Source organism: Sphaerodactylus townsendi, linkage group LG12, assembly GCF_021028975.2.
Source record: "Sphaerodactylus townsendi isolate TG3544 linkage group LG12, MPM_Stown_v2.3, whole genome shotgun sequence".
NCBI lineage: Eukaryota > Metazoa > Chordata > Lepidosauria > Squamata > Sphaerodactylidae > Sphaerodactylus > Sphaerodactylus townsendi.
In genome coordinates, this window is record NC_059436.1 from 25934532 (window position 1) to 25957943 (window position 23412).

Consider the following 23412-nt stretch of genomic DNA (forward strand, 5'->3'; position numbering starts at 1 on the left):
GGGCGGGCGAGGGAGCCAGCCAGGCAGCCAGCCGGCGAGGGGAGCAGCGCCGCCGCCGCCGAGCGTCGGACGACGGGGGAAGCTGGCGAGGGCCGGGCAGGGACGCGGGACGAGGCAGGGCGCCCGCCCGCCCGCGGCACCGGCCCCCCTGGATGGCATGTGGCTGGTCACTTGTCTCCTTCTGCTCCACTCCTGGGCCCGGCCAGGTAAGCACGCGGGCGCCCCGTCGGGCCTCGGGCGGGCAGGGCGCGCCGCGAACTTTCCTGGGGGATGGGGAGTGCTGGACGGACGCCTGGAGGAGCCCCCTGCCTGCCCTCCGACACTGGCGAGAGCCCCTGCCCCCCTCCGCGGTCTTGCTGTCGCCGCCCCCCCCCGGAGCGTTCGGCCAGGGGGCTGCTACGGAGAGCCCGAGAGCACGTCCAGACCCGCGCTTGCGGCGGCGGGGGGTGGGATGCCTCGGGGAGCAGAGGGGTCCGAGGAGCGTCCGTGTGCCAGGGCGGGGGCGGGGCGGAGGGCTGGTGGCCCCCCTGCCTTGTGGGGCGGGGGTGGGGCGCGACCTATATTGTGCTCGGGAGTGCTTTGGGGTTGGCCGGGGGGGGGACCTTCTGGTCCTCCTCCTCATCCCCAGGGGGGAGCCGGCCAAAGGCGGTCGGGCAGCCCTCCGTTCCCATCCGCGGGATGCGGGTCTTTGGCCGCCAGAGAGGGACCGAGCGGGTCGGGGGGGGGCGGCGGCGGTGGTGGTGTCGGAATCCCTGAGCTGGCAGTTGTGGCCATTAACCCTTTGCATCCTCGGAGCGCCGCTCGGCAGGAGAATTGAACGGAGCGCCTCCCTCCCTCCCCCCGTCCGTAGAATCCCCCCCCCCACGAGAGGCCACCTGACAGAGGCCCGCCTCCGGGCAGCACCTGGCCCACGACCGCGCCCCGGGCTCCCCGTCCAGTCGGACTCCTGTCCTCCCCCCACCCCCAGTTTTGAAAGTGGTTTCCCAGCCAGGTTCTCGTTCCTGAGAGAGACCCCATGCGGCGCCCCCCCAGTAAGAAGGCGTCTCTTCTCCGGGTGGGAGCCCTGGAGCCCAGGCAGCCGTGGAGCTGCATCCCGGGATGGAAACCGGGCGCCCCTCGAAGGACGCCCTCCCGGTCAAGGGACGGGCGGGCGGGCGGGCAGGGGCATGTTGCATGGGGTGAAATTACAAGTCCATCTGGTGGAATCGATCCTGTTACATAAAAGCACGGCCAGCCCGTCCCCTCCGTTGGGTGCATCATTTGTGACCCACCAGCACAATATCGCCAGCCCTGCATTTGGGGCGGGGGTGGCACAGCCTCGCTTGGCTCCCCTTCTTCTAAAGTGAGGGTTTCTCCTGTGGGGGCTTCCAGAGCCACGCAAAGCTCTGCCCCCCTGGCGGGCTGCTCCCCCCCCCCCCCGGAGGCACCAGAAACCGAGCGGGGGGAGAGATGGAGGCGCAGATCGGGGATGGGCACCGGAGCGGAGCAGAAACCGCTCTTCACGGGGACAGATTGTGAACGCGTCTCTTGAATGTGTCGAGTGCCTCGTTCAGCGGCGTGACACAAGTGATTGCAAATGATGGAACTTTTTATGAACGCCAGGGTCCCCTTCTTTCGGGCTATCTGTGTGTGCGCGCGCGTGTGGTGTGTGTGTGTGTGCGTGCGTAGGAGCCGAGAACGTTCCCCAAATGTCTCTCTGTGCGCAGGAGGGTTTGGTCGTTGCCACCATCAATGCCCGCATCTGATTTGCCTGTATTTGCATTTCATCAGTGCGCCAGCAAGAGGGGAAGCCGCCACCATGGCTGCAAATGTTTCTCTGGGTTTTGCTATCAAAATAACAACTTTGATTATTTTCGATCCTTGTGGCTGGGAGCGGAGAGAGTCTTTGGCGGCAGCTGGTGCATCTCCGAGAAGACCAATTTGAGTCTTCCGCGGCAGACCCAAAAACCACCTCCCCCCCCCACCCTTTTGGAAGCCATGATTTTTTTTTAATGGACCCAACTGCTTCTTTGTTAGAAAGTGTTAAAATTGAGCGACTGCAGAATGTCAGTCGTAATCTGGTGGGGGTTAAATTACGCGGGGATAAAAAAATCCAGATTGCTGAATGCATGGGAGACCCTTCAGATACTTAATATCTATGGGCATCAGAGCAAAACATTTTAATGTGTTTGAGCTGCAGAGAAAAGGGGCTGCTGGAACAGCCCCCACCCCCCAGCAAATAAGCATTTGATCCAAGGAAACACTAAAGTTGGAGAAAATTCCTCAGTGGGGTTGGAGCCAGATAGATTTCCCAGGTTATTTCAGAGCCCCCCCAGCGCAGCCTGGGCAGCCGGAGCGCAACTGTGGGAGCTCAGAGGGCAGGAGCTGCCCTGGAATTGCTTTTATGACTTGGGAGAGGAAGGATGCGAGCGACTCTGTCCGCTCCTTCGCTTGGAGCCACAGACGGGAGATCCCTGCCTGGCTGGAAGGGGGACGCCTGCGATCCTTTTTGCCCCCACCCATCTCTGCACACTAGTTTGTTCTGTCTGGCTTCTTTTTATGCTCCTTTCTGTATTAAAATCAGCCAGCGATGGGGAGCTCGTTTGACAGTTCTTGGCCCCCTCCCTCCCTCCCTCCCTCCCTCCCTCCTCATTGCGATCTGCTTTGTTTGTCTGGGAAATTAAACATGGAATCCTTATGAAGCTGCCATGGAGGACAGTTATTGTTAGGAGCCAACACAGAGTGTCAGGATTCGTGGCTCCCCCACCCTGGCTTCTTGTCGTGGATGATATGGCCCCTGGCTTGGATCTTTCCTGACCCCTCTGGAGACCCTTAAAATCCCACCTGAGCTCCGCCATTACCCACACTGCTTGGAATGTGTGCCCTTCTCTAGAGGGAGTGAGGAGCCGCCTGGTTCCCGAGTTTGGGAATGGGCTCCTGTGACATGCAGCGGAGGCCCCCCTTCCCATGTTAACTGGGCCAAGTGATTCTGTGCAGAATTTCAGGCGCATCTATTCATGCTCCAGGCATTCTCCATATCCTTCTGTTACGGTTCTCTGTCCCCTGCCAGGCTGGTACGAGGGGAGCGTGAATTTGCCTCCCTGTATTACTCCCAACAGCTGGGGAGCTCTGTGAGAGATTACAGCCCATGGCGTCTCTTGCTTTCTCTAGCTCCACTCCTCACAACATGGCGGTCCACACACTCTTCAATGTGCTTAGAGGTGTGAATTCATCCCTTACCCAAACCGCATGAACCAAGCACCAGCTGCTCTCTGGCAGAGGCGGCAGCAGTAGATCTCCCACATTCGGAGTCTGGGTGCTGCTTGGTTCCCAAATTAGGAATAACGTATTTGGAAAAGTGTCTCCAATCTCAGCTGTTTGGGAAACCAGAAAAGGATAAGATGATTTACTGTATCTAAAAGGAAAAGCAGAAAATTTGCAGGATTTCTACACTGCCTCTCATCTGTCTCTTTGTGCTTTGTGGTTTTCTTTTTGAACTAGCCTTGGGGAGGAAAAGGAACCTCCATGTACAAAGGCAGCAAACCTCTGAATCCCAGGGCTATTAGAAAACACCAGGGGAAGACCTTGGCTTCGATGTCATGTCTGTTGGGCAGCTGGGTCAAACAGGATGCTCCACTACATGCACCATTGATCTGCTACAACGGGGTGCCTCTCCTGTGCTCCGGCTGTGTTTTCATGTTCTTAAACTTGTGGTAAAAGCAAACATAATTTTTCTTCAAAAGCGTTTATAAGTGCAGATTTAGGTTTGTCTGAGACACAAGATTCAGTAGCTCAGCCTTGTGGGGGAGATGTGGCGAGGTAGGTATTGCTCAGCACCACTCCTGCCTCTCCTGATGCCCTCTTGGCCTGTCCCTGGTCGAAGGTGTGCTGCCCTGGATGTGGGCAGGTGAGTATGTGCGCTCCTGTGTGGCCAGTGGACTGCTGTCAGCAGGTGGGCAATTCAGCCCTCGGAAACAGATCGTAGTGAACAAAAGCCTCCGGAGGAAGTGCCAGTCAGAGAGGGAAAATACAGCTCACTTGATCGGATGTTCCGGCTGCTTTAGCTCACTCTTGTGGGTGAAAGGGAGTGTCCCGGCTTCCCTTCCGTAGCCAAGCTCCTCCTAGCAAATCTGTGCTTGAAGAAGTCCAGTGAGAAAGCAGAATGGCGGCTGCCATAGGATGGTGACAAATGAACCCCTTGGTCTGGACAAAGCAGAAACATTAGTATTGCAGTACTTCTCGGTTGCAGTTTCCTGCCATCGAAGACATAAGAACATAAGAACTAGCCTGCTGGATCAGACCAGAGTCCATCTAGTCCAGCACTCTGCTACTTGCAGTGGCCCACCAGGTGCCTTTGGGAGCTCACGTGCAGGAGGTGAAAGCAATGGCCTTCTGCGGCTGCTGCTCCTGAGCACCTGGTCTGCTAAGGCATTTGCAATCTGAGATCAAGGAGGATCAAGACTGGTAGCCATAGATCGACTTCTCCTCCATAAATCTGTCCAAGCCCTTTTTAAAGCTATCCAGGTTAGTGGCCATCACCACCTCCTGTGGCAGCAAATTCCAAACACCAACCACACGTTGTGTGAATAAGCATTTCCTTTTATTAGTCCTAATTCTTCCCCCCAGCATTTTCAATGAATGCCCGCTGGTTCCAGTATTGTGAGAAAGAGAGAAAAATTTCTCTCTGTCAACATTTTCTACCCGATGCATAATTGTATAGACTTCAATCATATCCCCCCTCAGACGTCTCCTCTCCAAACTAAAGAGTCCCAAACCCTGCAGCCTCTCCTCATAAGGAAGGTACTCCAATCCCTCGATCATCCTCGTTGCCCTTCTCTGCACTTTTTCTATCTCTTCGATATCCTTTTTGAGATGCGGCGACCAGAACTGGACACAGTACTCCAAGTGCGGTCGCACCACTGCTTTATATAAGGGCATGACAATCCTTGCAGTTTTATTCTCAATTCCTTTCCTAATGATCCCCAGCATAGAGTTTGCCTTTTTCACAGCTGCCATGCATTGAGTTGACATTCCCATGGAACTATCAACTAAGACGCCCAAATCCCTTTCCTGGTTTGTGACTGATAGCACTGACCCCTGTAGCGTGTATGTGAAGTCTGGATTTTTTGCCCCTATGTGCATCACTTTACATTTTGCTACATTGAACTGCATTTGCCATTTCTGAGCCCACTCACCTAATTTATCAAGGTCCGCTTGGAGCTCTTCGCAATCCTTTGTGGTTCTCACCACCCTACATAATTTGGTATCATCTGCAAACTTGGCCACCACGCTACCCACCCCTACTTCCAGGTCATTTATGAAAAAACCATTGCTCTGTGAAAGCTCAGGGTGTGTTTTCTCCTGTGCTGGAAATGGCTGTACCTCATCTGCTGGGTGCTTTCGTGCTGCAGCTCAAAATGACGCCCCCTTGATGCCCTGTGTAAAGTGCCGCCGTCAAGTCACAGCCAACTCATGGTGACTCAATAGGAGTTTCAAGACCAAAGAAGTTTGGAGGCGGCTGGCCGTTGCCTTTCCTCTGGATCACGACCCTGGACTTGCTTCCTGGGTGGTCTCCCATCCAAGTACCAACCAGAGCCACCGCTGCCGCTGCCACCCCTACTTGGCTTCTGAGGCTTGGCCAAATCAGGGGAGCCGGGGGGGGGGGGGCGTGCAGGTCAGGGTGTGCCAGCACTGAAAGTGGGCTCTGAGCAAATGCTTTTAATATGTAGGTTACAGCCAAGGCCTGTGACCAGATGCTAGAAATGATTTCTGTTTTTAAAATATTGCAAGGCTATTTCTGTGTTTTTAATCTCTCATGGTGATTTGGAGACAGTTTTATGAAACATGGAATTAGGATTGTGCTTACTGTTAAATGGTAAAGGAGATTAGATGGATTTAACTCTATGCGTCTGTCTCATAGCTACTACCAATCCCATAACTTCCATTTTCTATTAAAAAACATTCTGCCCCTTTTGACCTGCAAAAGCTTTTCTAGTAATTTGAATTTCTTATTGATGAGACATTTTTGACTCTCTCCCCCACCTTCCCCCCACCGCAGCCGCCATGTCTGTGCAGCTGGCCTTGCGCGGGGGCTCTTGCAGAGGGAACGGTCAAATGAGTCCTGCATTTCAGAGCTGGGAGTGGTGTCCTCCATTGCAGCGTCTTCTGTTGCTGCAGCTGGTAGTTTGGCGGGCCTCGCTGCGGCCTCCAGTGGAGTAGGGTGTGTTTTGGCGCACATCAGTTCATGTTCAGTGACTTTGTCTCGTTCGTATCACGCTAAACTGCCTCCTCCTTTGACATCCCTTCCCTCCCGCACAAAATGGCTATCTCCTGAGTCGGCCCACTGTCCCGTCAAGGCCAGTGTTCCCTCCTCTGACTGGCCGTGGCTCTCCGGGGTCTCCAGGTCTTCCACATCCCCTCCTCCTACCTGATCCCTTTGGCCGCAGGATGTCAGAATGGAACCTGGTGACTTCTGCAGGCAACGGAAAGGCTCTTCCAAGGAGCCTCGTGACCGGATTCAGGTTTGCAGACATGAGTTTGGCTCGTAGAGTTCATTTTCTGCCAGCAGTAGTGCAGGGGTGGAGCCAAAGCCCCATGGGCCACTGGGAGCTTGAATTGACCCTTGTCTAGCTGGGCATGACCTGTTCACACACTTGCTGGTGTGAATGTAACAGTGCAAGGCTTAGATCAGGGGTGTCCAACTCTGGTGCCTACAATTCCCATCAGTCCCAATTCGCCATCCTGGCAGGGGCTGATGGGAATCGTAGTCCATGAACATCTGAAGCACCAGAGTTGGACACTCCTGGTTTAGATGATCCTGGCCAGAGCCAGGTGTGCTGGAGGCGGGGGGAGGGGGCAGGGGGACAGCTGCTTTATGCATTTTGATGGCCAAGTCTAGAAATCACTTTCTCCCACCCACAGGCTCTTCTGGGCAGTTCCAAATGGCTAAGAGGAAGGTGGAGGAAGATGATATCCACACCAGATAGATAGTAAATATCAGTCTACTGGCGAATGCCTGGCCAGTTTCTGCTGGCTGAGTGGATTCTTATAAAATATGATGGACGAGGTGGATCTTGGTCTGATTTGGTAAAGCAGTTCATGCAGTAACAAGGAAAGGGACAGGCCTCCCATCACTCAACACACTAAGGAGTTATAACTGGGCTGTTTCTGCTCTTGGTTTGGATACAGAGATATAAACTTTTCAGAAATCCTGAAGCCACAGGGGAAAAAATATCCCCCCCCCTTTCAGGAAAAAAGGAAATGTTGGGAAAACTGAAATATATACAATACATACTTTCTGATCAAACCTATCCTTCTTTTACTGCTTTAACAATATAAAATATCTCTCTTCTTTCTTTGCATATAAAATGGTACTATTTGGAATATTTGTGGAATTTAAAAACACAAATATCTTCATTTTCTATAAGAAAAACTGAATGTATACCAAATGACTTGTATACTGTGTTTTTTAATTGTAAGCTGTCTAGTTTAAATAAATAAATGTATATTTGAGAAGGATTTGCAAACTGCTGTACCTTATAGCACTGTAGCGCATGGATCTTCTGTAGTTAACAATTCATGAAGTGGATTATTTGGACCAGGACTCTCTCATAAAGGCACAGTAGGGTTACCAGCATGTTTGGATATTAAGCCAGCCTTTAAAACACTGAAAAGTCACTGCATAAACCCATTACAGCATGTTAAGTGTTATTAAAATTATTTACATTTTTTAAAACCTTGAAATGTTGCATACGTCTACAGTTAAAAAACAGCTCTCTTGTTTCCCAAATTTCCCAACTGGAAAAATGGAAAAAGTCCTCACGTTATGCATTTTAAGTGTGGAAAACCTTGCCTTAAGAAGCATTTAATTCATTTTAAAACAGAAAATGTTTCACATGTCTTTCCAGTGCTTGCTTGTCAGTTGCATGTTGCTGTGACCACCATTTTGTGCTGCTGCAGAGATTCTCCATCCCTGCCTCCATTTGGTGAAGATTTCCAGTGGAGATTTCCTCCGCTAGCATCTCATCCATGCACAATTTCAGTGTAAAAGTACATGAATAAAGTTTGTTCTGGCTGGCAATCCTTTTCCTTTTCTGTTTTTGTTTTGAGGGAGCTGTCTGCATAGCTACGACAGCACAATATGAGAATTGCAGCCGCTTGGAGGGCTGGTCTACGTGCCTTTAAGAAACAGTGGAACTGGGGGAGACCTTTCTTCTGCAGTGGGCTGGTGTGCCCGTTCCGTTCAGTCACAGGTAGACCAGCCCTCCATGGAGGACAGGTCTGCCCATTGCCACTTAATGGGAGGTAGACCAGCCCTCCGAGTGGCTGCGATTCTCATATTGTGATGTCATAGTTATGCAGACAGCCCCCTCAAAACAAAAAGGAAAAGGATTGCCAGGCAAAACAAATTTTATTCATGTACTTTACACTGAAATCGCACACAGATGAGTTATAACAGGAAACCTCTGTGGGAAACCTTCACCAAATGGAGGCAGGGATGGAGAATCTCTGCAGCAACACAAAATGGGGGCACAAGCAGCGAAAATGCACACAAGAGGTTGGGGTAGGAAAAACAACGCGTTTCTTGCTTGCCTGCTATCCTCACAGCAAGCATGAAACAACCTGACCCCATCTTGGGGGTTAGTGGGGGGTGGGGAAGATCTCTAGTTTAGTTATGTTTGAAAAACCTGTGTTGGGAGAAGTAAAGTGACCTGAAAATGTTTTGGAAGAGGGACCCTGTGAAGAGTTCCTCCCCCAAAAGCTTTTTATAATGACTTTGTTATATTTATGCTGGGCAGAAAGAGTCGCACAACACATTTCCCTACCAAATTTTAAAGTTTTTTTCTGGGCCTTCACTTCTCTCTTTGGATTGTTCACACATGTTTATGAACCAACCCAAATCACGCACGCACACACACACACACACACACACACATATTAGCAGAACGCGCTCGCTTCCAAATGAGAGGGTTGTTGGTAGCAGAGCTGCAAAAGACTGTCAGAGGAAGGGAGGGTTAATCGTCCTGGCCTAGAGGACCCTTTTATCCTTTCAGTTCCACCAGTGGTTCTTGGGTGGTCCGCTGGTCCAGTTGGCCCTGTGATGGCCTGCTTGCAATCTGCCGAGAAGCCAGGAGCGGCTTCGGACATTCCTTAGGTGTAGGTAGGTAGTCAAGGAGAGTCAGGCTGTGTTTGCATTGAGGGTGAAGCATGCCCACTGAATGAAAGGGGAGATCCTTGTTTGTGTTTTGCTCTCTGTGCTGGGAGAGGAGAGACAATTCTGGACTGGATCTTCATTAGTTCTGGAAGAAGAGAGGCTAAGTCCAGATCTCCTGGCTGGCCCTGAACGTGGGCACGTCGTAGAGGCGAGGCGAGGCGAGGCTTTGCCGTGGTCTCTTCAGATGGTTTCAACCATCAGCTTGCTTGTTTACAAGAAACGGGCATTAACGATCTGTGCTGTGAAGCAGTTAAAATGTTCTGGAGATTTCCTCCGTAGTACCAGCTCATTAACATGCTGTAGCGTTTGAGCGTGAGAGGGGGTGGGGGTGGGTGGGCTTCTGCTGGCTGCTGTGACGAAAACACAAATATTTTTGCCCGTCTTGCTTAGCGCTAACGGCCTCATCACTGCTTTATGATGGGATGTGGATTGTTGTGCCCAATAAGGCTTTAATAGTCTTTCCTCAAATGAGCAGTTGGGATGCATCATCGGGGGAGGGGGGGCAGTGAAGGGCTTGGTTGAGAATATTAATAGATGAGCCATTTTGCTGCATCCGGCAGTTCCTTTTGCTCTCCCCCTCCCCAGTGATGTGGGAAAGGTTGAGGCCATGGAGGGTCCCATGTTCCAGATGGGCAGCGCTGCGGCTACAGTGCCCGAATGCTGAGACCCTCCATGCGCTCGTCCTGATGCTCCCTCTCCAGGCTCTGCCCGGCCGTCCTGAAAAGGGAGCCCACTCTGCACGTTTGTGGGAGCTTCCAGCTTATTTTTGAGAAGCTTCTTCTCCATTCGAGCTTTCGACATCCTCCACTGAACATGGGGCAGAAGAAGGGACTGAGGTGAAGTGAAGCAGAATGTTGTGGATGCATCTGTGCATTTAGGGCCTTTGAAATCTGGACCCATTCTGGACATGCAACAGAAACTGCCTTGGCTGTCCACCAGTCAACGGATAGGGGCCATGAGTCTGTCTGGATCTCTCTGGGGCCTGTCCTAACATGGACTGTGGTGCCCTTCTAGACTGCCTGGTTGGGAAGGGTGTAGGGAGGGGAAGCATCGCATTGGCTTCACACCTTCCTTAAAGGCAGGGACCAGAAGACGATGCTGAGGGGCTTTTGCTTGGCAAATATCTGTCTTGTCTCCTGCGCTCTTTGATATTTACACGAAGCCCCTTGGAGATATTGTCTGGAGATCTGGGGCACAGGGCCGCCAATACGCTAATGACACCCAGCTAGAACTCTTCTTTCCAGCTAAGCAGCAGGAGTGCCTGAAGGCACTGAAAGATTAAATAGGGGCTTAATATACTGACACTTAATCCAGACAAGATGAAATTACTGTGGTTGGGGAGCCAAGTGGACGGAGGAAAAGGTGCTGCACCTGTTCAGGATGGGTTACACTTTCTCCTGAAAGATCAGCTTACCCTCTGGGGCTGCTTTTCGGTTCCACATTGTCATCAGACAATGCCTTTGCCCGCAAAGGTCAGCCTGCCAGCGGGGGCCGTTCTTCGAGAAAGTTGATCTGGCCACTGTTATAGGTGCCTAAATGATCTTGGATTAATATACCCTACATCGGGGCTGCGGCTGAAGCCAGCTCAGAAACCTTTCTTGGTGCCAAATGCAGCTGCAGGCTCCTTACGAGGGTGGGCTGGAGTGAGCGTGTCAAATGAGCTCTTTGTCAGCTGGGCTGGTGTCTGTTTCCAGGCTCAGTTTCAGTTGCTGCTGCTGCTGCCCTCTGCAGGCTGGGCCCAGAGAACCTGAAGCGCCACCTCCACCTGTAGTGGCCTGCCTGAGGCCTGAGAACCACGGCTGGTGCCATCTTGCAGAAACCCGCCGTGGCGGAGGCTGGGTCGGCTGGGGTCTGTAGACTGGCTTTTTCAGCCGCAGTGCCTCAGACAACTGCAGTGCCTCAGACTCGCGTCCCCCGCCCCGGAGGTGGGGGGGGGGGGTCAGTGCTGTCCTTGCAGTCCTTCTGGGTTAAACCGAGGTGTATTGTCGAAGGCTTTCACGGCCGTATTCAACTGGTTCTGGTCGGTTTTCCAGGCTGTGTGGCCGTGGTCTGGTGGATTTTGTCCCTAACGTTTCTCCTGCATTTGCAGCTGGCATCTTCGGAGGGGTATCACAGAGAATAGTCTGTTTCACGCTGTGTCTGCGTGAGAAGGGAGAGTTTAGTGTGGTACATTGTCCATGTCCCAGGGTGGGGCAAAGTCTGAACACACCGAGGTGTGTTCTTTCCCAGAAGGCGTTGTGATGGGTCTGGCCTTGCTGCTGCCCAGCTGCTTGTCTCTCTGCCTTGTGGTGCCCCAGTTTTGACTTTGCCCTCCTTTAGAGTGCTCCCCTCAGTGGCTTGCCTGTTTCAGTGTTCATTGAATGGTGCTCCCTCTGCCCGGGCCTGGCTCAAATAGGCCATGCCTTAGGATCTCCCGGGGCAGGGTGGGTGCTCTGGGCCTTCTCTCCTGAAGCCCTGGGATCAGAGTGGGGGGGGGGCAGTTAAGGGCTTGTGCCAGGGCTGGAGGGAGCCACGAGAGATCCCTGGAAGGGAGGCGCCGTCTCTTCTCTAAGAGGGGTGAAGGAACCACATTGAAAATTTCCCTCCTGCCTGGGGTCTGAAACAGAAAATTCTCATTCTGAGGAGCCCAAATCCGCCGTGACGTTGGCAGGTTCTGAGAAATTTATTTGCAGAAAGCAGTCGTGGGCAGGGGGACTGGGAAGGGTCTTATAACTAACTTTCCCCACTGGATTGTTTCCTTGCTTGGCAAAAACGCCCCCTTTTGCCACTTGGAGGATTGGTGGGAGGAAAGGCTGGCACAAGATAGCCAATCCCCTGCTGGAGGGGTGGGGGGTGGGAGAGGGTGCCCCTCCCTCTGGTGCTCTGATCCAGGTTCTTATCAGTCCTGCTCTGAGTTCTGTTTTGGTCGGCCGTTTGGGAAAATGTTTTAGGCAAATGTTACTTTCTTTGTCCCAGAGTTGCTGTAAAAGAAACTGCTGCCTGCCCGCCTGCCCGTGTGGAGGCCATCTCTTGAGGCGCAGCAGCCCTGGGCTCTGAGCATTTGGCTATTGCTGCCTGTGTGCAGGCTGAAGCGTTTTCAGAACTTGTGGATTGAAATACGCCAGGAGAACCTCCCATCTTTTCTTCTGTCATCCATGGCGAGTGCTAGGGCTGAGTACCTTCTAAGGGGGAGGGTGAAACGGGACTCCGGCATTTGCTAAAGAACTGGAAAATCCCCCTAGATGCTCTAGGCCGGAGTCCTCTCCCCACTGCCCTTATGGGGTAGCCTGCATGCTCAGAACGCACAACATTTTGGTTGTGAAGCATCCTGCAGTTGACGAATCTGGAGGCTGAAAGCTGAAATGGTTTGATGTTTCCCCATCTTGCCTTTGGAGAAGGCCTCCCTTGCAGAGGGGTGCTTCTGGAGCGGTTTCCTTTGTCTTAGGTGAACTCCCTTTGTAAACTGTGCTTTGGTTGGGTTGTAGCTCAAGAAGCAAATGGAAGGCAGGAAGGCCCCCCCCCGCCCCCCCCAGTCCCCGTGGTGCTTGAATTCTTGGCTCATAATAACCCTGGACTCCTTCTCTCCACAGTGTGCACTGAAGACGTTGGAACCAGCCTCTACTTTGTGAACGATTCCATCCAGCAGGTGACCTTCTCCAGCACCGTCGGAGTGGTGATCCCATGCCCAGCAGCCGGGTCCCCCACCGCCACCCTTCGCTGGTACCTAGCCACTGGGGATGACATCTACGATGTCCCACACATCCGCCATGTCCACGCCAACGGGACGCTGCAGCTCTACCCATTCTCGCCATCTGCCTTCAATAGCTTTATCCACGACAACGACTATTTCTGCACCGCAGAGAACTCTGTAGGCAAAATCAGGAGCCCAAGTATCCGGGTCAAAGCAGGTATTGGCTGACTGGCAGACAGTGGGGTTGTCCTGGCTTTCCTTTTCTCCTTGGGCAGGATTTGACTGTCTTTGGGCTGCTCCAATCAGACATGTGGGGGGGAGGGGAGGGAGGGAGAGAGAGAGAGAACGTGGTGGAGGAGGTAGAGAGTCGAGGTTGCCAATAGACTGCAGGCTGTGTTCAGAGCTGCACTCATCCAGTTCAGCATAGAGAGGTTCTATCATTTTGAGGGCAGGTCATAAGGAGGACATCATTGGAGTGGAAAATACACCCCACTGTCAGAAAGTCTGTTGGCGTAGAAGAGCCCACGCGTTCCAGCAGCCCCGGTCCCAGCGCGATGCAGCTGCCTAGAAAACCTTTCATGGCATTTGCTTGTTGGGTCTAGTTCTGTTTCCTCGAGAGTAGAGTTGTCCTAGGTGAACTCCCTTTGTAAACTGTGCATTGGTTGGGCTGCAGCTCAAAAAGCAAATGGGAGCAAATGGAAGCAGAGGGTGCCACAGTTCTTGCGGCTGGCGACTGACTGAGGGTGGGTGGGCTGACAGCCCCAGTGACTCCATTAGGTGACCTATTAAGCGCTGGCAGGCAGAGCCTGTGCACTTCAGGGACCAGAGCAGCTCTGACTTTCTTCGTGTTGTTGCAATGCAGACTGGCATCAAACACCCCAGAAGTGAATAATTCACCAGATTTACAGCATTAGTAATGAGGGGAAGGGTTTTTATTTGAAAGACAAGTGCAGGCAGTTCTCCTGATATAAAACAGGAGCTACACTTGGCAGAAGAAACGCTTCTCTGGCTCCGTCTTAGAGGCTGTGTTCCTACCCGCAGGTTATCAGTATGCCATGGGGACTCTCTGTACTTTGTGCCCCACACCTTTGAGGGGTTTGAGAAGAAAGTAGGGAAGAGGAATTGCATGGGAAGGGAGGGTGCTGATTTCCAAAACCCAGCCAAGTTCCCCTTTGAGATTCTGAAATGACCAGGGGACTCTCCTGAGGAAGTTGTGGGATGATCGAGTCATGCAGCTGGATAGGGAATGCCAGGGCCTTGCTCTGGACCCTGTGCCCTCGAGAGTCCTGCTGCCGGCTGTGGCTAAGCCCAGACAGGATCTTCTGCTGAAGTCAGACAAGCTCCTGAAGTCATCTCTGCCCTTAGTTAATAACTGTGCATTTGGACCACCACCAAAGGTTGGTCTCCATGACTCATTTATGGGGCTCCAATATGTTGAATCTGCTTTCAAGGTTTATTTTTTCCTACTTTTCAGATGTCAGAATTTAAATATGTAGGTGCTATGGTAGGATAGAGTACAGCAGGTTTTGCTTTTTCTCAAGTATTGGGTATACTTATTTGTTATTTATTTAACTCATTTATTAGTTATCCCCCCCTTCTCCCAGTGGGCCCTAATGCTGCTTCCATCCTTCTCCTGTTCTGTGCTTTACCCTTACAACAACCCTCCGAGGTAGGTTTGTCTGAGAGAGTGGCCCAAGCTCAACCAGAAAGCTTGCACGGCACAAGTGAGGGTCTGAACCGGGGTCTTCCGGATACTAGTTTGACACTCGGAACCAGAACGTGACACTTTTGCCATTTTTCTTGCAGAAAGCAAAGACATTCATATTTTGAAATTCTATGACCTGCCAAATAGTACAGTTGCACGTGAACTAAATTACAAATGTATTTTATGTTATTAAATCAGTAAAAGAAATTCAGGTTTAATCGGGAAGTAGATATTGCATATATTTTTTACTAAAAGTGATTTTTTTCTGGAGAGGGCAGAGGAAACAGGGGAACACATTTTCCCCCATGATTTCATAATTTCAGAATAGTTTACAACATCACGGGCCCACCCTGCATTTCTAGTTGTAGCAGGCATCTATACAGATTTTTGAATTTAAAATTTGCAAGATTTCTCTAATAGAAAGCTCAGTCCAAGCTCTGCCCACGACCTGAGTTCAGTCCTGGCAGACGTCAGTTTCAGGTGGTCGGCTCAAGGTTTATTCAGTCCCCTGTCCTTCTGAGGGCAGTAAAACAAGTCCCCACCTTCCTGGGGGTCAAGTGTAGACGAAGGGTAGACCGCTGGGGAAGGCAATAACAAAGGATCCCCAAAAGCAAAGCCTGCCTAGTAAATGTTGCATTGCTTTTATATAATATTGACATTTCTCCCCATTTTTGGCTTTGTGGTTCTGCTTCCGCATTATTAAAGAGTATTTATTTATTTATTGGATTTATATCCCGCCCTCTCCCAAAAGAGTACTTTCTGGGGCCCCAGCAGGAATCATCAGGGAAAGGGGAACTGTTTGAAAATTACACCCCAACACCCCTCAAATCTTCCGCTCCAGGATCCTGGGAGCTCTCGGGGTCTGGATCAGCCCAGCTTTCCTCTCTCCCTTCCATGCAGTGTTCCCCAACTGTGGGTCAGGAGCCAGAAGTAGGTCGTGAAGCCTCTGCGCTTGGGTTGGTGGGCAGCACTCCCTAATGGCTGCCTGGGCCCTTTCCTTTGCTCTCTGTTGTGTTTTGGAAATGGGAACAATCTCTTCCATGTCATACATTAGTTGGCCTTTTCCTTTCACTTCATATGGCCACTGGTCAAGTGAAGCACGTCCTGAGGGTGACTGGAGTGAGTTTCCTCACATCTTAGGAGGATTGGAGGGAGAAATGGGCCAGGAGAGGGTGGACCGTGACTGAAACAGACTCTCCGTGTGCACAGCCGGCGTCTGCCGGAATGCCACTTGCTGGGGTTCATAATGGGGGGCGGGGGGGGGGGGGGCTGCTGCACCTTTGGCGTGATGCTTGTTGCTTTCTCAGAAGCCTCTTGCTGGCCGCTGTAGAGAGCAGAGTGCAAAAGTAGACGGGGCCAAGAAACCTGGAAGCGTCACCACACCAAGAGGGTTGGGCACTGCTGCATTAATGGACTCTCATCAGCTTTCAGCATCTTGAGCTAGATTTTACGGGGCTTGTTGCCTGTCGCTGTAGGTGGGAACCTGCCCCCCCCCCCCAACAGATTCACAGCCCACAATCAAGAACATTTATATGGTTCCTGGTAGGTGTGCCCATAGCAAGGACTTCTTGCAACTGGACTGTTCTCTTGAAGGGTGGGGTGAATCTAGAGGGTGAAATGTTATGTGCAGCTCTGCCTTCTGGTTGCCATCCCATCCCCCTGACCAGTTCCCCATCTTGCCTCTTCTGCAGTTTTCAGGGAACCTTACACAGTTCGAGTGGAGGATCAAAGGTCAATGCGTGGAAATGTGGCTGTGTTCAAGTGCCTCATCCCTTCTTCAGTGCAAGAGTATGTCAGTGTTGTGTCCTGGGAGAAAGACACGGTTTCTATCATCCCCGGTAAGATGGACCTCAAACCTCTCCCCCTCTTCTCCCTGGGTGCCAGTCAGGTCTTCCACGGCACTGAGCAACGCACCAAGGTGTCTTACCTCTCTAGTCCGCCTCCCTTTCTTGTTGGTGGTTGTGCCCTCTACTGTCCAGTCCCAGTGCTAACAGGGCACAAAGGCTCTTGGAAGAGTAACAGAGGCCAAGAAGAGTCCTGTGGCTCTTTAAAGACAAACCCGTTTAAAGTGGCAGAGGCTTGGGAGAAATTTGTCCCCTGGAAAGTTTGATGTCTCTCTGTGGGGTGACTGCGGGCCCAAAACCTCTTGGACCTTGGCTGTGGTTCTGTGGCCAAGGAGAGAGCAAGGAAGGGTCTGTGCTTGTGCAGAAGGCACAAGACGACGTACGGAGGCTCTGTTGTTTACCCAGCAATAGATTCCATTCTTTACTCAGCAAGAGTGTGTCCACCCTGCAATGATTCTGGCTTTTTGTTTGCTTGTTTGAAAACATCGGAACTTTTTTGGAAATAGTCAAACAAAATAACCTGAAATGTGCTTGCTGAAACCTTGACTTGTCTTTAGAGGTTGTCTTTAGAGCTTTCAGCTTAAGAAACTGCTTGGCTAGCCTGCATCAGCCCTTTCCCAAAGCCACAATTCTGCAGAAATCTCCAGGATTTGGACTGGGCCAAAGAAAAGAATGGGTTGCCCAGCGAGCCGCCCCCCTCCCCCCCCACCACTTGACCTTTTCAGTGCAGGCTGTGCAATATTGGAAGGGAAGAAAAACAGGTCTTATAAATTGTTCATTGATTTTTGAGCAACGTTTGCCTGGGGCAGCGTCTGCTTTGGTCTGTTGGGCAATGTTCCTGAGTAGCTTTTGCGGTAGTTCTCAATGGCTGAATCAGGACACAAGGATGCTCTTTCTTCGGCGTGCACACCGCATGGTAGCATGCAACCATCACACCACAGGCCTCTCCCGGGATGTTGGAGATCTAAAGCATGAACAAAAGGCCGGACCACTGAACACAACCCAGCTGGGAAGGAGACCGTTTGCTTGTGCTGCAAGAACCACCCTTGGCCTGTGCGAGGTTCTGGGAGGGGTGATCCAATGTCTCTGTGACATTTTGTCTTAAAGCCTCCTGCTGCTGCTACTGTTTTTGAAAGCTCTTCCTGTTTTAAGCACAGGGATTGAAGGCTAGATGGAGGTCGTGCAAGGAAGAGGCCGGTTCATCCCCTCTGACTTTTGTGTGCTCCTGTTTCCATGCGTCCTTTGTGTCCGTTCACTCTGATGCTCAGGGAATGTCTTGTTCAGCTGATGTGATAATGGACATTGAGGGGTCAGTTGAGGTGGAGCAAAAACATGTTAATAACCTCATTCCTTACCTGCTGGAGTTCTTGTTCAGCAGATTGAGGTCTGAGTGGGTCCTGGATGTTCATTTCCCATCTACCTGGAGACTTGGCTGTTTTGCTGGTGACTTGGGCAAGTTTGGATTAACTGGGGAGTGACCTTTACCTACGGGATGTGGTTGGGTTTGGTGTCATGGGGGGCTGTGGCGTCCCTGTTAGGAATCCACAGTCTATCTGCTGAGTACTGGAATTCTCAACATCACCCGTTCCTGGGCTGGAAGAGACACATCGAGGCTTTTTCTCTACCGCTGGCCGGCTGCTTCTGTTTCTGACCCTTCCAAGAGTGTGCAATTGATGACCTTTCTAGTCTTGAGGATCTTTAAAGAGCCTGTTAGTAACAGCTGGGGATGCTGGCTGTAAAGTTCTAGATCAGGGGTCTCTAACCTATGACTCTCCAGATGTTCATAGACTACGATTCCCATCCCCCCCTGCCAGCATGGCCAATTGGCAGAGCTGATGGGAATCATCATCCATGAACATCTGGCGGACCCTAGGTTGGAGACCCCTGTTCTAGATCTTTCTTTCTTTCTTTCTTTCTTTCTTTCTTTCTTTCTTTCTTTCTTTCTTTCTTTCTTTCTTTCTTTCTTTCTTTCTTTCTTTCTTTCTTTCTTTCTTTCTTTCTTTCTTTCTTTCTTTCTTTCTTTCTTTCTTTCTTTCTTTCTTACCGCCCACCCCTGGAGGGCTATGGCTGGTGTACAAAAGATAGAACAATTAAAAATCATAGCTAACAATGAAAACAGAATTAATTTACAATATAAACAACAAGAAACCTTCAGGCTTGATTGCTTCATGTAAGAGATAGGGGGAAAGCACCTTCTAGAACTGTTTCCGGGTTGTGTCTGTCCGTGTGAGGAGCCAGGAGGCCAGACAGACTTCTGTTTGCTTTGTCCTGCTCAGAAAGGCCATTTTCTCTTTCTATGGTTGGCACCTGATCCCTGTGGGCTCTTCCCCCTTCAGCCTCAGCTTGTGGCCAGCTGTGGTTTACCTTGTCTAAAAGCTGTGGAATAGTCCACAGTGTTAATGTCTCTTCAGGTGTGTTCCCATTCCAAGCCTATACAGCAGGGGTCCCCAAACTTTTTAAACAGGGGGCCAGTACACTGTCCCTCAGACTGTTGGAGGGCCGGACTAAAAAAAACTATGAACAAATTCCTATGCACAAATGATTGTAAAATGTTTGATTTCACCTTTCAGCCTTTCTGTCATGGTCTATTTTTAGAACAGTGACCAAAGTATGTCAAGTACAGGGTGGGCTCCAAATATCGTTGGGGAGGCTGTGGAATACCTTCCCCTGTAAAAAAAAAAAGCAGAACTTTCCCAATGAAGCATTCCATCTAACCCAGGGGATCAGGTATCTTCCTGGGTTCTTTTCTCCCTAGCAGCCAGCGAGCGAAGGATTCCGCCAGGCCTGGCTGATGCCAATGGGGAGTGAGGTATGGAACAGAAAGCCTGGAGAGCAACACATGGAGTAGCCGAGAGGGAAGGGTGGAGCAGTGGCGCTACACGCAGTAAGGTTTCCAACTCTGGGTCAGAAAATTCATGGAGATTTGGGGATGCCATCATGTAATTGCAATCAACAGCCGTTGGGGCCGGTTCCTCCTCTCCCTCGAGCCCCCACTGCACATGAATGGAGCCATCGCCACCATGCTTGGTGGGCCGGATAAATGCCTTCAGGGGGCCACATTTGGCCCCCGGGCCGTAGTTTGGGGACCCCTGCTATACAGGAAAGAGATGGAATTGCCATGTTGCACGTCCCCCGTCCACCCCCCCCCGGTTCCTTTTGGTCACAACTGGAATGTGACCAGAGTACAATTATGGCAGCCTGTTAATTCCTGTCCAGGCCCAGTCTAGTGGGCTGCTCTACTTGTGAGGGGGGAGGGGGACTCTGGATCAAGGGGAGACTTGAAAAAATGGATTTGTGCATGGGACCGAGTATCTTGGTTATCCCAGAAATTCATTCATCAAAAGACTTTTGAAATCCAGCCTTCCTCAGAACTTTTGGGACTTGACTTTGGCTCCTCTGCTGCAGCTCAACAGGGCTGTCCACCTGAAACTACCTCACTGTGCCAGTTGCTGCTGTTGGCTTCCTCTCTTTAGTCAGGCTGCTACGCCCAACTGAGGGCTCCCGCACGCCCCCCAGTTATTCATCAAGGGCAACATCTGATATTGCCTCTCTGCAGACTTATCTTTTTAATCCAGGCGAGGGTGTGTGTTCACGTGACAGCCCCCATCTTGTTTGGGAAGCAGGCTGCAGGGAGAGGGGGGACTGCTTTGTTTTCTATTATTCTTTTTATTTGTATTTTCAGGGTTTGGAAGCCACCTTGAATATGTAGAAAGTCAGAATAAAAAGGTCTAATCATCAATACGTTGATACAGAAATCTGGCAGCATGAGAGCATGCGTGTCTGGTTGGCCATTTTAGGAAAACCCTCGTGAAATGGCTCATCCAGGCAGTGTGAACCTGGCATCTGTTGTGGGGGGGGGGGCGGGAAGTCGTGACCCGGGACTTCCTTGCTGGTCTCATATTCAAGCCCTAACCAGGGCTGATGCTGCTTAACTCCTGAGATCCCATGACATGGAGCTCGCCTGGGCTGCCCAGGTCAGGGTATTTCCATAGAGCACAGGAATGTATTTTTTCTTCACAGGGGGTGGCAGGGCTGGCTAGCTGGCTCCCCAGAGGGAACCCACTTCTGAAGAGACTGTGTGACACAACAGCTGCAGTCCCCCCCCCCCCCCCATCACACTATTTGTTAAATTACTACCTGCATTATTTGGTTAACTTGGCAATATTGAAAGTTACCCTGAAATCAAAAATAAATTCTAGTGTAGAAGGTTATCCTGCATATAAATCACCATTAGCCTGCCTCATTTTTGTGTAATGCCTGCCTAACTGTGCTGCTGTCTAAAAATGTGTGTTTAGTCAAGTCAAGGGTTGCAGAGAAATTATAGGTTTTTCAAAAACCCATTTGCTTTGCTGGTGCTCACATCAAAATCAATCTTGCCTTTAGTTCTCAGTCCCCCTGCAAACATGCGGTACCACTCACTGAGTTCTGGCATTTAATGAAGGGTAGCATTAAGTCAGAATAAACCAGTGGCACTTGCAAAATGACGTCCCTTATGTGAGATGTTGTTGTACGCCAGAGCTGTGATGTGGCTGGCCACGGCTCTTGATATGTAGGTGTGCAAAAAATTCATTTGAGTGCAATTGTAGCACAGCACCCAGGTGCTTTATTATTTTTTAAAAAGAATATATATTGAAATGCTACTGTAGCAGTAGGAGACGCGTTCTCTGAACTCTGAACTTCTGTTTGCTCAAAAGCTAGACTGCAGCCGCTCCCCTTGCGAGGAGGTTCCCAGCGGAGGAGCTGGACACTTGGGTTTTCTAAAAAGGAGAGCTGGGGATTCACTGCAGCGCTGCTGCAAAGGGGCATCAATGCAGCCACACTCCTCGTGGCCCGGGGGGGGGGGCGCAAGGGGCCCCCCAGGAAGGCCTGCCCTGGCTCTGCTGCCCTGGCACTATACCTGCAGGGAAACCACACCAGCCCCTCCCTCCCCCCCTCCCTGTGTGGAAGATGACGACGTCAGTGGACAGTGACGAACGTGTGTCTCATTCTGGTGCTGTCAGTGGACTGCTCAGAAAGAGCGTCTCCATTGGCCCTGTGATGGTGCTTGCTTGGCTGAGGACTGCTGTGGGGTGGCATTCGGACCGTAGAGCTGGGGTCCGGGAGATCCAGGTTGAAGTTGCCCCTCTGACCTGGGAGCTTGCTGAGTGGCCAGGGCCTGTTGCCCTCTTGTAGTCTGGTCTCATGGGGTTGTTGCCGTGAGGATAAAATGGAGGAGAGAAAATGGTGAGTGCTCTCCTGAGCTCGTGGGGGTGAGTGGGGTGGGGTGCGGTGCGGTGGGAGGGAAGGCGGGAGGGATACAAATGTCCCAGCTGTATAGATTGCTTATGGGAATGAAGGGCTGACGTCTGTGCTAATTCTAGGTTTCCACTGATTGAGTCAATTGTTTCCTCCTGGTGTCGGCCTGGTGGAGCCACAGACACAGGAGGCACGTATGGGGCAGTGAGAGATAAAGAGGCAGGGGCTTAGCTGCTGAGCTCTCATTATCTGCAGAAGGTCCCAGCTTCAGAATTCACGTGTGTGGAGAAGGATCCTTCTTGGCCAGGCCCCTGGTGAACTGCTGCTAGTTGGAGTGGGCAGTCCTGACTGCACTGGCTTGGTATAAAACCACCAGCACAGCACTGGGAGAGGGGCCCTGGTTCATTGGCTGAGCAGCAGCTGGGGACCCAGGGGTGGATGAAGGGAAAGGTCTTGCCCTAAGACCGTGGTGGCGAACCTTTGGCACTCCAAATGTTATGGACTACAATTCCCATCAGCCCCTTCCAGCATGGCCAATTGGCCGTGCTGGCAGGGGCTGATGGGAATTGTAGTCCATAACATCTGGAGTGCCAAAGGTTCGCTACCACTGGCCTAAGAGGACCCTGGAGGAGGGCTGCCAGCCAGAGGAGCCGAGGCTGCCTTGGGTAGACCAGAGGCTGGACCTGTCAGAGGGGAAGGCAGCTCCCTACTTCAGATTGTTCCCAGCAAGCTTTGTTTCCGAAGACTGTTCCTGGCACAGATGCCCAACATGGCTTCAGGGATGGCTTTCCTTTCTCTTTCGCTACGGTGTGGAGTCCCTCATTCTACCTCCCTGTCTAAAACCCCATCATAGCACCTGCCTGAGACTAGCGATTGATCCAGGAGCTCTGGCTGCTCATGTTGTTGTTGCCGGAGAGGTGAAAGGGCCCATCGGCTGCACCCCCCGTTCTGCCGTAATCTGGTCATCTACCTCTTTCTCCGTCTCTCTGCTGTGTGTTACCATTTAGTCTTTAACATTCCAGCAGCAAATGAACCTATATATTTTAAGACATCGTTTTATTTTGTTTCCAGAGACAATGAGTGCCTGGAGACTCAGAAAGAAGCTACCAAAAATTAAAGCTACTTGGCATATTTATGGCTGTTGTGCTCTCATTCATATTCAGCGGCCTGCATTACGCTTTTGCGTTTCTATTTGGCTACCAGCCTGAGCCAGGTGGTGCCTCAGCCAGGCCTCCAAGCCATGTGCATGCACTGCCTAGCAGGCGGAGCCAAATGCAGATCCCAGGTGCGGCCCACAGGGCCCTGCGTGCTCCTTTGTCGGAAAGCAGGCTCTTCAAAAAACAGCCGCCTCTTTCTGCCATCAAGGCTGTGGGGCTGGGGGGGGAGGGGGGAATCAGAACCATAAAAGGTATTTGTGTCACTTCTTTTTTGGGGAGGGGAGCATGTAGAGGGGAAGGGGGGGCACCAGCCCAAAGCAGCACAACAGTTTTGGTCTCTGGGCTGGTCTGCTACACAGTGCTGGTTGGCTCCATTCGCCTCCTTTCCCTAATAAGGGGCTGCTTGGGGTAACAAATGGCATAATGGCAATTATTACAACAACAAACAACAACAACAAACAACAACAACAAACAACAACAACAACAACATTTGCGGGCTGCCTTTCCCTTGAGGGCTCAGGGCGACTTGTCCGTGCCTCGCTTATTCTTACCTTCTAGGTCTTCTTGCTTCGCTGCTGGCTCCCAAGCCTGTGAGTGACGCCTGCCCT

At 51.5% G+C, this 23412-nt stretch overlaps 1 protein-coding gene across 1 annotated transcript in view; it reads left to right on the plus strand.

The window, feature by feature from the left end:
- The first annotated feature begins 24 nt into the window (after positions 1-24).
- The window catches only part of DSCAML1 (DS cell adhesion molecule like 1), a 189953-nt gene continuing 166565 nt past the window's right edge, over positions 25-23412 (plus strand). Inside the window, exons 1-3 of the mRNA XM_048512112.1 lie at positions 25-206; positions 12763-13080; positions 16260-16406. Coding sequence (XP_048368069.1) covers positions 158-206; positions 12763-13080; positions 16260-16406 — 514 coding nt within the window. The 5' untranslated portion in view covers positions 25-157. The remainder of the gene's footprint in view (positions 207-12762; positions 13081-16259; positions 16407-23412) is intronic.